The sequence below is a fragment of the Gekko japonicus genome, unplaced genomic scaffold, assembly GCF_001447785.1.
Source record: "Gekko japonicus isolate JY-2015 unplaced genomic scaffold, Gekko_japonicus_V1.1 scaffold7, whole genome shotgun sequence".
In the NCBI taxonomy this organism is placed as follows: domain Eukaryota; kingdom Metazoa; phylum Chordata; class Lepidosauria; order Squamata; family Gekkonidae; genus Gekko; species Gekko japonicus.
The window spans coordinates 1,402,105-1,417,637 of NW_015159711.1; the positions used below are offsets into that span (position 1 = coordinate 1,402,105).

The window sequence follows — 15,533 nt, forward strand, 5'->3', positions numbered from 1 at the left end:
CAAAAATATTGTTGGTCATTCTCCGGGATGACCTACTGAATTCTTGATTAATTTCAGGAACATCCGACACAGGGAGCTTTGACTCTTGAAAGTTTATACCCCTAGAAATGTAGCGTCAATTTTCAATGATTATTGCTGTCACGGCTCAGGTGGGGTGTCACCTGACGCTGCCACCATGCTGGTTCCAGGCTCCCTTGAGAAGGCCCAGAGCACCCTCCCAAGACCTTCTGACCTCCCTTTTGGCCGAATAATAGGCGTGAGGACCAGGCAGAGTGAACAATGAAAATAGCTTATTGTATAAGAGGTCAAACAAACAAGGTGCAGAAATATAACAGTAAGTGGGTGAAAAGAAATCAAATGCCCTAACGCGTCTAAATATATACTGTCCCTAGCTTACTATTCCAAGTTACACTAGACTACTCAACCTTCCCTCTGGATGAGGGTTTCTTCCTGCAGCAGCCTTCCTTCTCTGGCTCTGCCCTTAGGAAGAAAGAGCAGCTTCTGCTCTGGCACCAGCCCTTTTGCTCCCCAGCCCTCTTCTTCCCTATTGGTCAATTTTGGCTCCAAAACCTCTCAGGGGCTTCTGGGAGTTGTAGGCCCAGCCTCACCTACTGCTAGCCAGGCTCCCTGGGCCTAGTAGGCCTCTGGTAGCACAGCCCAGATCATGACAATTGCCATCCACCAAAAGTAGCTGAGATTGGTGTACCTATTTTGCTCTACGCAGATGATGCTGTGATCTTGTCCCGAACCAGGGGCAGACTAAAAAGGGCCTTGCAGTCTTTCTCCAGTTATTGTTGTTGAGAAAGCCTGGTGATCAACTACCCAAAATCTAAGATTCTAGTTTTCACCAAGACCAGAAAATGGAATCCATCTCAAGGCCTTCTCCTATTTGGGGACCCTGTTTTCGGCAGATCTATCTTGGACCCCCCCCCACACACCCAATTTAGAACAGCGTTTAATAAAGCAAAACCTCATGCAAACACCATAAATAGGTTCTTCCACAATGGGGGGGGGGGAGTATATTCCTGGAGTGGTGCCAGCCTTTAATTTGAAAGTGGGTCCCCTCATTCTTTATGGTTCAGCTATTTGGATTAAAACTATTTCTGATATTGACCAACCACTAGTCCAATTCTTAAAAAAATATTGAATATTCCCTGCTGCATGTCAAACATCATATACAGGCAGAATTTGGACAGATATCCTTGGAAGCAAGAGTATAGCTATTTGCCTTCAAACTGAGATTAAAACAGCTCTGGGCTGAAGATGGTTTGTTAGCTGCTTTAAATTGGGATACCCACAAATCAACTTGGATAAAAGCCCTGGATGAGAAACTGATGAAAGTTGGAATGTCGATTGATGATATTTTTGAGATGGGCAAAACCAAAGCATTTTCTCTGATGAAAAAGCAAGTCTTGGAAACTGACCATAGTAGTTTGATTCTGAGAGCCCACAGACTATGCTCACCCCTATTTCTTGGTCCTTCTTACCTAAAATCTTTACCCCATCATATGTATTAATTTACCATCCCACGTTATTGCAGAGCTTTTTTGTTTGCAAGACTGAACAATATACCTACAATAGTTTTGCAGGGTAGATTAGGCTTGCCAAGTTCCCCCGGGGGATGGGGAAAACCCCGCCCCAGAGGCCCGTTCCCCGTCGCCGCCGGATCAGGCCCCGGGGGGAACTCCACCCCGACGTGCATGTCACCAGGAAGTGATGCGACCACGCCGGGGGCGGGGCCACGGTCATCCGAGGGAAAACTCTATGGTTTTCCCTTGGATGGTCGTGGCCCCGCCCCCAGTGTGCCCGGTGTGGTCACGTCACTTCCTGGTGATGTGGATGCGGCGCGCGCGCTCCAGGATCAACACAGGAGTCCCCCACTTCAGGATAAGGTACGACTTGGCAACCCTAGGGTAGATATTTGAAAGGGCCCTACACTGACAGAATTTGCCCTTGTGGCCTTAATAGGATTGATACATCCTTTCATGCCCTGTTGGAATGCAGATTTTTTGAGATTATGAGGGATTACTATATTAAGTGTTTATTCAACCAATGCCCCTTCCCCCCGAAACTCAGGCTCTTTAGCTCAGTGATAAGGATCCTAAGATCACTATGGCAATTGCAAAATTTGTCTCAGTCCTTTTAGCCCTTGCAGCTAAAATATAAGAAATACATGTCTTCTGCTGCTCAAGATTCTGGAATCAATGAGCTTCTAAGGGTACAAAAGGAAAGGAAAGGAAAGGAATTATACCCCTAAAATCTTCTTGGTCGCTAAGATGCTACTGGACTCGAATATGAACTCTTGATGCTGGCTTTTTATTCTAATGTACTTATATTCTCTTACTGCTTAAACCTGTTGTTTTTGGAAGGAGGACAGCTGCTGTTCATAAATACAAACCTCAGTCAATGCTGGATGATCAGTCAATTTTTAAGAAGCAAGCAGAGCTGCACTGACGTTTATCCTCCATTTCGACTTCTCTACGAAATGTTCCATCCAGGCTTTTGCACAGTATTTAAAGAATATCTGCTGCACACACTCCACATTGGATATTTTACTGCACTGCAGCTGCAGTAAGCGGGGGGGTGGGGAAATCAGGGTGAGTCAAAGCAGCAGATATTCGAATGATGCAATATGGCAACAGCCTCGGTGCGAAAGCAAAGTTGGGGAGCAGCTTTCAGAGTAACTCTTTGATCCATCAGACGTGACAGCATATTTGACACATTGCCACACATCTTCCCACCCACATGTTCAGTGAATTCCGAGAATCCATAACGCTGCTTACTTCTGTTCGGTTACTTCTGGTTTTGCTTCACAATCCAAAATTCTTCTAAAAAGTGCTTCGGAAGTAAGCTTTGGACTTCTTTTAATACTGATCCCAAGGCAGTGCCTGTCATACAAGAGTCCTGATCCTGTGATTCTGTGCAGGCGAACTGTGGGGGCCTCCCCTACTTCAATAGGTGGGGAAGCATCGTGTGCGGAAAGGTCTGCAGGCCTGGACCTGCCCTTCCATCTAAGTGCGTGGGAACAGCAGTAAGTAAATACATGACCAAGCCAGCCTTACTGGGGAGAATGTCTCATCCCCACCATCTTTTAAAATAACACCCCTTATAAGGTTTCCCTTCCCTGCCGAATCACAACAGATACACTCAGGCAGGCAGCCATGTCGGTCTGCAGTAGAGGAGCAAGATCTGAGTCCAGTAGCACCATGGAGACCAACAAGATTTCCAGGGTAGAAGTTTTCAGGAGTCCAGGCTGGTAAAGGAAGTTCTGATTCCCCCCAAAGCTTCTACCCTGGAAATCTTGTTGGCCTCTTAAGGTGCTACTGGACTCAACTCTTGCTCAACAGATACACTATGTTTTTGCAAGGATGTTTACCCTGAATTTTGAGTATGAGAACTCTTCCGTCATCCAAAGAATGCAAAAGACACCAGGAAATGTGGGTTTAAAAAAAAAAAAGAGTGACAAGCAATGCATCCTAAATAGCAGCCATTTAAGGGCACTTTAGGGGAACTCTGGGCTGTCAAAACTTTGCTCTCAAAACATAATATTTAGGCACTTTTAACCTGCTTTTCTCGACTCAACGCAGATTCAAAGTGGCTGACAATATTAAAAGAAAGCAACGACAGGACGCCATCAAATTTTCATAAAAGTTACTAAGCAAAAACATCTGCAATCAACAAACTAATTCACAGGGTGGGAAAAGAGGGCAAAGCACATGGTAACAACCTTGCCCTTGATGGAAACCCCATTTCTTCACAAACAGGCAGGCAGGCAGAGGAATGCTGATATTTAAACCAGAAGAAACAGCTCTTATTCAGAACAGATAAAATACTGTTTTAATTTATGTGTGAGCACAGGACCAAGCCCCGCCCCCTGCAGCCCTCAGTCAGCACAAGGAGGCAGAAGTTATGTTTTTGTTTTATCTTGTTTTAATTGTTTTAATTATGGCTTTTGCCTCAATTGTTAGCCACCCTGAGCCTTAGGGGAGGGCGGGATATAATTTGAATTATATACATATATATTTGAATTGAAAGGTAAAAGAAGAAAGGTAAGCTGCCTGCCTCTCGCCCAATCCCCGGTTTCTTCGGGCTGTGTGGAGGTGCGGCAACCCCGGAAAGTCCTTCTGTCCCATCCGCGGATTCCTCCGGAGTGCCCCCCCGCCTTTCTCTGCTCACCCGCCAAGGCAGACGGGCCGAAAAAGCCCTCCAGAGCGCCCCCCGCCTTTCTCTGCTTGCCCACCGATGCGGACGGGCAGGGGAAAGCCTGCAGATTCACCCCGCGCCATTCCCGTGTGTGTGTGCACACGTGTGCCCCTCTGTGGGTTCTCTCATTGAGCTATCCACTATGACCCCAAGATCTGTTTCCCACTCAGTCTCAGCAAGTTCAGACATTAGCCTATGCTTAAAGTTGGGATTTTTTGTCCCAATGTACATCACCTTACACTTACCAACACTGAACTCATTTGCCATATTATTGCCCACTTACCTAATTTATGAAGGTCCTCTTGGAGCACTTCACAGTCAGCCTTGGTTTTCACCACCCTGAATATTTTTGTGTCATCTGCAAACTTGGCCACTTCACTACCCACCCCTAGTACATGATCCTGTACATGGGCCACCTAGTGAGGTACAGAAGCATAAATGAATGCTTGCCTCAATATGGTTATAAGTAGACCTCAACAACATTTCCAAATTGAGGCAAACTTTCATAATTCAAAAGAACTGAATTCTGAGCATTTAAATTCAGCTTTGAGGAACAGTTTGCTTTTTAATATAATCTTACATTTTGTTGATGGTGTTACAAATTAATATGCCCCATTCATGTGGATTTATCTTTCAGGGTTTTTTTCTTGAAGTCCAGAATAGTATATGTTGAAAACAAAATTAAGAGAACTTCCTTGCGATCCTCCCCTGCCAGCAAATTTGGTTCATCTGTTGCTGAGGAAATGCCCCCCTCACCATCCTGTTGGCAGGCTGTGGATTTTTTGTGAAAGATGGCAGTTTTGTTATTTGAGGGCAGGAGGAAAGGTCAAGGGCACACTCTATATACTGTGCCTGATGGTGGTGCTGAAGACGACTAGGAGAAGAGCTTTGGGAAACCTTTGGTGCTTCCTTCTCCCCCTCTCCCCTTTTCAAAAGAAAACAAATCTACAAAAAAATTTCATCTGTGTTTCCAAAAGATTTTCATTTTAAGAATACAGGCACGCTGATTTTCCGAGCTGAAAATGAGGGCATAAGGAACTGGGATACAGGTAACATTAGAGCAAATAGCCCAGTGGGTCCTTTCTCTTGATCTTAAACAGTCGATCGGAGAAGCAGCCCCATCTTCCTCTCTCAGCCTTGATAGGATGACCCATCCTGTTGACTGAATGCAGACTCAGTTTGCCGTTTCCGAAGGCATGAATAGCAACAAAGCTTCCCAGACACAAGACTTTTAAAACTGCAAATGCACCAAGGTGCTCTAAAGAGCTCCGGCGTTAAGAACATAAGAACATAAGAGATGCCAATGTTGGATCAGGCCAAAGGCCCATCCAGTCCAACACTCTGTATCCCACAGTGGCCAGAAATACCAGTGCCATCAGGAGGTCCACCAGTGGGGCCAGGACATTAGAAGCCCTCCCACTGTTGACCCCCCCCAAGCACCAAGATGACAGAGCATCACTTGCCCCAGAGTCCCTATCTATACCTTGTGGCTAATAGCCACTGATGGACCTCTGCTCCATATGCTTATCTAATTCCCTTTTGAAGCCGTCCATGCTTGTAGCTGCCACCACTTCCTGTGGCAGTGAATTCCAAGTGTTAATCACTCTTTGGGTGAAGAAGTACTTCCTTTTATCCGTTCTAACCCGACCGCTCAGCAATTTCATGGAGTGCCCACGGGTTCTTGTATTGTGAGAAAGGGAGAAAAGTACCTCTTTCTCTACCTGCTCTTTCCCATGCATAATCTTATAAACCTCAATCATGTCACCCCTCAGTCGTCGTTTCTCCAAGCTAAAGAGCCCTAAGCGCCTTAACCGTTCCTCATAGGGAAAGTGTTCCAACCCTTTTATCATTCGAGTTGCTCTTTTCTGCACTTTTTCCAAAGCTATAATATCCTTTTTAAGGTGTGGTGACCAGAATTGCACACAGTATTCCAGATGAGGTCGCACCATTGATTTATATAGCGGCATTATGATATTGGCTGATCTGTTTACAATACCCTTCCTAATAATCCCCAGCATAGCATTGGCCTTCTTTATTGCAGTCACACACTGTCTCGACATTTTCAGTGAGTTATCTACTACAACTCCAAGATCTCTCTCTTGATCTGTCTCTGCCAGTTCAGACCCCATCAACGTGTATTTATAGTTAGGATTTTTGGCTCCAATGTGCATCACCTTGCACTTGGCCACATTGAACCCCATTTGCCATGTTGACGCCCACTCGCCCAACTTTGACAGATCCCTTTGGAGTGCCTCACAATCCTCACTGGTTTTCACCACCCTGAACAACTTCGTATCATCCGCAAATTTAGCCACTTCACTGCTTACTCCCAACTCCAAATCATTAATGAACAAGTTAAAAAGCAGTGGACCAAGTACTGATCCCTGTGGTACCCCACTGCTTACACCCCTCCACTGGGAGAACTGCCCATTTATACTCACTCTCTGTTTTCTATTAATTAGCCAGTTTTTGATCCATAAAAGGACTTGTCCTTTTATCCCATGATTTTTGAGCTTGCTTAGGAGCCTTTGATGAGGAACTTTATCAAAAGCTTTCTGGAAGTCAAGGTAAACAATATCTATTGGATCCCCCTTGTCCACATGTTTGTTCACCCCCTCAAAGAACATTAACAGGTTAGTGAGACAAGATCTTCCCTTACAGAACCCATGTTGAGTCTGCCTCAATAGGTTTTGTTCATCTATGTGCCTACTAATTCTTTCCTTAATAATGGTTTCCACCAATTTACCCGGTATCGACGTCAGACTGACTGGCCTGTAATTTCCCGGATCTCCTCTGGAACCCTTTTTAAAGATGGGAGTGACATTAGCTACCTTCCAGTCCTCAGGAATGGAGGCTGATTTTAAGGAGAGATTACATATTTTTGTCAGGAGATCCACAAGTTCACAATTGAGTTCTTTCAGAACTCTTGGATGTATGCCATCTGGGCCTGGTGATTTATCAGTTTTTAAGTTGTTTATCAGTTTTAGGACCTCCTCTCTCGTCACCTCAATCTGACTCAGGTCTTTCAACACCCCTCCCGAACTCAGCGGCTCTGGAGTGGGCAAGCACCTCTCATCTTCCACAGTGAAGACGGAGGCAAAAAATGCATTTAGCTTCTCAGCCATTTCCCTATCATCCTTCAGTACTCCTTTTACCCCTTGGTCATCCAAGGGCCCCACTGCCTCCCTGGCTGGTTTCCTGTTTCTAATGTATTTGAAGAAAGTTTTATTGTTGGTCTTTACATTTTTTGCTATATGCTCCTCATATTCCCTTTTTGCATGCCTGACCACAGACTTGCATTTTATTTGCCATAGCCTGTGTTCTGTTTTATCAGCCTCACTGTGACTAGCTTTCCACCGCTTAAAGGAATCCTTTTTACCTTTTACAGCTTCCATTACTTTGTTTGTTAACCATGTAGGCTTTTTCTTATACCTGTTTGTGCCTTTCCTAACCTGCGGAATATATTTTATTTGAGCTTCTAGAATTGTAGTTTTAAACAGTTTCCAAGCTTCCCCAATGGTTTTGACCCTTTCTACTTTTCCCTTCAGTTTCCTCCCCACATGTCCCCTCATATCAGAAAAATTACCCCTTTTAAAGTTAAAAGTGGTTGTGTGAGTCTTTTTGGCCAATTCCCTATTTGTACAAATGTTGAACTCAACAACATTATGATCACTGTTCCCAAGCGGTGCAATCACTTTTACATCTCTCACCAGGTCTTGAGTGTTACTTAGGACCAAATCAAGGATCGCCTCTCCCCTGGTAGGTTCCATGACCATCTGCTCCATAGCACAGTCATTTAGAGTGTCTAGAAACTCAATCTCTTTCTCTCGACTAGAACACATATTGACCCAATCAATGTGTGGGTAGTTAAAATCACCTATTACGACACAGTGTTTTTGTCTAGCTGCTATCTTTAATTCATTCATCATTTTATAATCCTCCTCTATCTTTTGATCCGGTGGGCGATAACAAACTCCCAGTGTTAAGTTTCCTTTTGGCCCCCCTATTTCAACCCACAGAACTTCAAGAAGCGAATCCAATTCTCTTAGCCTCTCGATCTTTCTGGACTTTATACCCTCTCTGACATACAGAGCCACCCCACCTCCAACCCTTCCCCCCCTATCCTTCCGATATAATATATAACCGGGAATCACCGTATCCCACTGATTTTCCTCATCCCACCAAGTTTCTGAAATACCCACAATGTCTATTTTTCCCTCTGACACCAAGCACTCCAACTCCCCGATTTTACCTCGGACACTTCGAGCATTTGTATAGAAACAGCTGTAATTTCCCATACTGGTTAAGCCTGCCACCTTCCTCTTGCAATCTCGAGACCTTGTCAGGCAGTCCATGTCACTAGCCATGGTCTCAGTGGACAATTTCAATCCACCTCCCTGTAGAAAAGCAACAGGTACCCCCTCATCTCTCTGAGATGAGCCAACCCGAACCAGAGACTTTTCATCTCCTGTCGGCTTTCCCCCAATATTCAGTTTAAAAACTGCTCTGCCACCTTTTTGATTTTAAGCGCCAGCAGCCTGGTTCCTTCTCGGGACAAGTGGAGACCGTCTCGCCTGTACAGCTCCCTCTTGTTCCAAAAAGAATCCCAGTGCCTAACAAACCTGAACCCTTCCCCTCTACACCATCGTCTCATCCACGCATTGAGACTCCTGATCTGTGCCTGTCTCTCCGGCCCTGCGCGTGGAACAGGTAGCACTTCTGAGAAGGCTACCTTGGAGGTCCTGGCCTTGAGTTTCCTGCCCAGCAGCCTAAATTTCTCCTCCAGGACCTCACGACTGCATTTCCCCACATCGTTGGTGCCGACATGCACCACGACCACTGGCTCCTCCCCAGCACTATCTACCAGCCTATCTAAAACACGCGTAATGTCCGCTACCTTTGCACCAGGCAGGCAAGTCACCATACGGTCAGTACGCGGGTTCGCCACCCAGCTGTCTACCTGCCTAAGGATCGAATCACCCACTACCAAGAGCCCCCCTCCCACCCTGCCCAGGGATGGTTCCTTGGTGCAAAAGGATAACCGCTCACCAGCTGGGGAAGAGGTCCCTTCTGAGGGCACATTCCCCTTATCCTCAGCACGGTGCCCTGTTTCCCCTAGACCCTCATGCTCCCTGACAGCAGCGGGGCTGCCAGATCCAGAGTGGGACGTAGCTAACAAGTCCCCGAGAGTCTTTTCTGTGCGCCTAGCTGACTGTCTCTGCTTCTCCAGGTCAGCCACCTTGGCCTCAAGGGAGCACACACGTTCCCTGAGAACCAGGAGCTCCTTGCACCGAGCACACACCCAAGACTTCTGCCCAGTGGGCAGATAGTCATACATGTGACACTCTGTGCAAAACACTGGATAGCCCCCAACCCCCTGCTGGCATTCTGGCTTCATAATTCTTTTAAAATAAGTAAATGTAATCCCCCTTTTAAATCCCTTTGTATTTATGTGTTTTTTTCTTGTCAAAGTCAAATTACTTTATGGGGAAAACAAGGAGCCTAGGGTTTTCACTTTCTGCCTCTTCTTGGGCGTCTCACAGAGCCCCTAGTCCAAGAGTCCCTGGGCTAAGAGCCACGGGCAAAGAGCCCTTTAGCTCGCCCTTCGGCTCGTGCCAGAGGCTCGTGCCTCTGTCAAGGAGCTTTCTTAAATACTCACCCTTCTGTCTCCTGCTCCTGTTCCTGCTCAGAGCTCAGCTGGGTCTCCTCTGCCTCTGGCCAGGTGTTTCCTTAAATAGAGGCCTCCCCCAGCAGAGTGCTGGCAGCAGCTATTCAAATGCACCCAGGCACTCAATCACATGCAAAACAATGCCCCTTCCTTTTCCTCTCAATTGCAGTCAATCACAGTCAAACAATGCCCTTTCCTCTCTCAAGCAGCCAGGAATCTGCAAAAACTCCAAGCGCTTCCACACACTCCCAGACCAGTTCTCCCACCAAAATCCTCAGCTGGATCCTCTCCGCTGAAAGCAAATAAAAAACCACTCACCCCTCTGTCTCCTGCTCCTGCTCCTGCTCAGAGCTCAGCTGGGTCTCCTTTGTCATCTTCCTTTGTCATCTTCTCCTTGAACAGATCAGCAGGTGGGGAAAAAACAACAACCCCACATCTCTGTGTTAGATTCTTTTTATGTGCCAGCAGTGACTTTGTATGGGGGGGGGGAGAGCCACATAACCCTAGCTTGTGTGAACACATACGTGTGTATATAGGCAAGTTTCACAAAGGGGAAAGGATGACACTCCTGCTGTCTTTAAGAAACCAAACAATGTTGCACTTGGATCTCAATGGCGTATATGTTTTACATCCTCTTTCTCCTTATGGGGAGAATTTAAAGGTAGTGTAGACTACATAGCTGCGATGCTTGCTTTAGCCTCCATTTAGGCCCTTGAGGCATACAGGCTGCTTTTCTAAGAGAGCAAAAATGTTAGTGTTTGAACTTGCACAAGAAAGGCTGGAGTGCCGTTAACCACAGAGAGGCAGGAAATACAAGAAAGCCCTCCTTATGAAAGCAACCAAACTCCGTGCACTTTTTTGTACAGCGCAGCACTGTGTGTCTAGTGTGGTACTGTTGGAGTATCTGCAAGTTCTCTCCCTGATATCATGAAAGAGTTAACCTGTCTGTTTGTCTGTGCTAACTGGTAGTTAGTTCATTAGTTAGAACCTATGGGGCATCAAGTAGAAGTTCCCGAGCTAGAAGGTGAAAGTTTCTGCATAATGAACCAAACCCTTTAGCCTGATCATTGGTGAATTCATATTTGGGAGATGTTATCTGATATTTGGCACATAGGTATTTTGGGTCTTCTTGTCCCTTTCTTTGGAGCTTACTAGCTGAAATCTCCATCTTCGAGTTAACATCAGCTAGAAAGATGTAGCTTAGTCAGCTAGACTGTTTTACTGTTTTTATTCCTCCACATAACCCCTCCGATTCGTTACTAAACTTTCTTTTTAGACAATTTACGTGAGTGTCCTGCATTATTGTTTGCGTGTGCCAACAGGTACCAAATAGCTGATGGAAAGGAAAGGAAAACAAATAGACAAGCTTCCAACTTAATGCAAACATCCTGTTTCACCTTGTCGAAGGGACCTCAGGAAAGGGACAGATTCTGACCAGTCAGGCTCCTCTGGGGGAAGGAATCAGATGCTCTATCACTGAGCCACAGCCCCTCCTCAACACTTAACTACTGTTGAGTGTTCTCATCCAAGAAGGGTTAAAAAGCTGAAAAAGAATAGATTTCTTCCACATTCCCAATAAATGTTTACAAGCAGTGCGGATAATTTGGGCTAGTGATTAACACTGCCATCCTAAACAGAAGAAGAAGAGTTGGATTTATACCCCACCCTTCACTCAGAGTCTCAGGGCAACTTACAATCTCCTTTCCCTTCCATTCCCCACAACAGACACTCTGTGAGGTAGGTGGGGCTGAGAGAGCTCTGAGAGAACTTGTGACTGACCCAAGGTCACCCAGCTGGCTTCATATGGATGGGTGGGAAATCAAACCCAGTTTTCCAGATTAGAGTCCTTCTGCTCTTAACCACTACACCAAACTGGCTCTCGGAGCTATACCCTCCTATATCCAATGAAGACAATGGGTTTAAGAAAGGTGTAACTGTCCTTAGGATGGCACCATAAGAAGCCAAACTCATACAATATTGTGGTTGGCAATGAGCACTGCTTTTGTGTGGTTGGAGTTAACATAGCTGTGGAAATATTACATCCCATTTCCACAGGGATCCAACAGATCACACAGAAGGTACTCACACCAAACACCACTCCTTCCTGAAGTCCAGCAATATTGCTGCATGATCTGACAGACCCACGTAAGCAGCAGATCCGAGGATTCACACAACCACACAGAGTCCTGAGTACAAGGATCAGTCAGCTACCTGTGTAACTCACAAGGTGATAGTTATTCCTGCCGAGTTGGAAAAGGTATGATCTTTTGCATTCGGAATATAACGGCTCAGTCCTTCCCTACTTTGTCTATGGATAATTAGTGCCTCATCTTGTTTTGAGTCAAAGTCACAGACTAAGCCACCAAAGAGCCCAATATGTGCCCAAATAAAATTGGCAAGATAAAAAAAGGAAAGGAGATGCTTTGGAGGGAAGCCAGAGGAAATCATGCCTCCTTGTCAGAGAGACTATTAATAATGTAACAAATTCTCACCCAGCACTCTTCAGCCTCATGATTTTTTGATGGAAAGACACTACTAGGAGGGCATGAAAGGATCATGCACGCCATGAGCCAGGCATCGTCTCTACATTTGGACAGCAAGGTGAATGAAGTGGCTGAAAATGGGTTTTAAGCCACCTTTTCTGAAAGCAGCTCTAGACACCAGCCGGATATACGGAGACTCCTGCGCTGAGCCGGCCATACCTCTCCATAACAGTCAAAGCTGCTCCAAGAAATGTACTTCTAGAATGTTCTCAATGTTCCCTGAGTCATGATTAAGTAAGTCCGATTTTCCTCTCTCTTGCTCTTCTGTTTAGTATGTTGCAGCACGGCCTACCTACGCTGCATCCATAACCCTGCAGACATCGGACCAGCAAGCATTTGATTTTCCCCCTGCTTCTAAAACTCAGCCATTCTCTGCTGATGCTAACTACACTTGATATGTCCCATTTCCAAACCAGCCAGTTCCATCAGTCAGTCAATCAGGCCACAGGCTAGGACTGGCAGGTGAGAACCAACCAGTGCAGGAACTTTCTGCAGGACTCAGGAATTGGGAAGCAGTCAAGGGCCTAGAGCCAGAATATGCTTCACAGTAGAACTATCCAGTCTGGAGCATAAATTAGTTTTAGGGGAATGACAGAACAGCAAAGGTTAGATTTTCATTGCAGATTCGGTCACCCATCCTTTTCAGTCCTGCCAAAGCTCAGAGTTCAGTTACTTCCTTCCAAATAGGGCTGGGTTTGCCAAGCATACTCAGCCCCATTGCCTTCTACATTCTTGGAGTCCTGGGGGGTTCCAGGAATGGATGGACCCAATCAGGAAGCTCTTTCCTACACTGCTCCCTTTCCAAGGTGTAGGCTTGGGGTTTGCTCAGGAGGTCCTGGACCACTACATTTAGCTTCGACCATAGGAGAATCCTCTCCTCAGAGGAGGTTACATCCCACTAGTGCCAGGTTAGGGTAGGTCCTGACATGGCACAGGAGTAGTATGCTGAAGGATTGTCAGTTGTCATCATTCGACTGCAGGAAACCCAAAGAAAAATGCGTGAGACCTATCCTTTTTTTAATCCTCTGCAGAATTTCATTTTTAGACATTTTGTTTATTAGTTTGATTGTATTCCGCTCCAAGCATTATAAATTGTGTAATATTGTGACTCGCTTCTATAGGAGGAGGAGAGGAGAGGAGGTTGGATTTATACCCCGCCCTTCACTACCCAAGGGCATCTCAGAGCGGCTTACAGACTCCTTTCCCTTCCCCTCCCCACAACAGACACCCCGTGAGGTAGGTGGGGCTGAGAGAGCTCTTGACAGAAACTGCTCTTTTTCAAGAACAGCTGTGCCGGAGCTTGTGACTGACCCAAGGTCACATCAGCAGGTGCAAGTGGAGGAGTGGGGAATCAAACCCGGTTCTCCCAGATTAGAGTCCACGCACTTAACCACTGAACTCAGAGTTCATCAGATATGTAAGCAAAATGGAGTCCCTCAGGATTATGATATTACTGTGATGCAAAACTGGATGATTCCATCCTCTTCCCATTTCATTTACTCCATTAACAGCAAAACCAGCAAAAGTGTCAGGCAGATCTTCAAGGAAAAAGTGTTCTAAAGACACGGTACAACCACTGAAAAGGCCCTGTCTCTCATAACTTCCTGCCCAGCCTCTGTTATAGTGGGGCCCCTCAAAGACGGGCCTCTGAGATAGGTCTTAGTGCAGAAGTAAGCTACATGGGAAGATATTATTCTTCTGGTTCAACTGCCCATAACTGAATGATGTCTATTCTTTACATAAGAGACGAAGAACCAGCAATTAAGAAGAGCTCCCAAATACTCTCCAGTTAGGAACAATAATGTCTTCTGACACTGGGAAACTGCCCAGGGTTCTGGAAAACACTAAAAGAGGATGCAACAGACTGACTAGGATTATAGGTGTTAGGCAACATATTTAATATCAAATGACAGAATGCTTCTCCACATCTATGAAGTTTATTTCTTCTCATAACCTGTGTCATAAATAAGATACACAAATTAAGTCTGAAACAATTTAATCTGCTGCAACACCCACTATTTTCAGCAACAGCTGCAGTCATGAAATAGGCATTTTTGAGATCAGTGAATATTTTTGCATAGAAATTAAAAATTAGGCTTTATTTGGATTTCCAGCCCAACTAGTTTAGAAACACAAGGGGGGGGGGAATCAAGTATCTTAGGCAAAATCTTACTCTTCAAAAGCCACATTGTATTAAAAATTCTTATGACACTTCTTCAAAATGTTCAGGTTCTGCTTTTGGCAAGTGTCCTGGGGAAGGAAGCTCGATATAACACCCACCTTCAGCATTTAAAGATAATTATAATAAACCAACAAACAACCACAGAATCATAGAATGTTAGAGTTGGAAGGTACCTTGCAGGTCATCTAGTCCAACCCCTTGCACTCTGCAGGAGCATAGCCGAAAGACAGCCCTACGACATACCCGAAAGTTGTCCAGCCTCCGTTTGAAACGTCCAGCGAAGGAGCATCCACCACCTCCCGAGGCAGTCTCTTCCACCAGTCAACCACTCTTACAGTTAGGAAATTTCTCCTGATATTTAGCCAGTGATGACTCCCTTGTAATTTCCACCCATTAGATCCAGTCTTGCAATTCGGAGCAAGAGAGAATAGATCCGCTCCGTTTTCTACATGATAGCCCTTCAAATACTTGAAGACTGCAATCATGTCCCCTCTAAGCCTTCTCTTTCCCAGGCTAAATATACCCAACTCTTTCAGCCTTTCCTCATAAGACTAGGATTCCAACCCTCTCACCATCCTGGTTGCCCTCTTCTGGACATACTTGAGTTGTCAACAACCCTCCTAAAATGTGGTGCCCAAAACTGGACACAGTACTCCAGGTGAGGCCTGACCATAGCAGAATAGAGCGAAAATACCACTTCCGGTGATCTGGACACAATGCTTCTGTTAATGCATCCTAAGATTGCATTATCTTTCTTTGCAGTCACATCACACTGCAGGCTCATGCTTAGTTTGTGATCAACCAGAACACCTAGATCCCTTTTCACATGTGCTGCTGTCAAGCCAAGTCCCTCCCATTCTATATTTGTGCCTTTGATTTTTTGTACCTAAGGACTTTGCACTTATCTCTACTGAAATTCATTTTAGTTGTCTCAGCC

The 15,533-nt window shown here is 45.5% G+C and overlaps 1 protein-coding gene across 2 annotated transcripts in view; it reads right to left on the reverse strand.

Moving 5' to 3' along the window:
- MSRA (methionine sulfoxide reductase A) overlaps positions 1-15,533 on the reverse strand; it is a 297,114-nt gene that overhangs the window by 37,734 nt on the left and 243,847 nt on the right. The window contains exon 6 of one of the 2 annotated variants that reach the window (XM_015426394.1): positions 10,193-10,264. The exons of the other annotated variant lie outside the window; for it this stretch is intronic. Coding sequence (XP_015281880.1) covers positions 10,217-10,264 — 48 coding nt within the window. The 3' untranslated portion in view covers positions 10,193-10,216. Of the gene's footprint in view, positions 1-10,192; positions 10,265-15,533 lie in introns of those variants that run through there. 2 annotated transcript variants of the gene reach the window in all.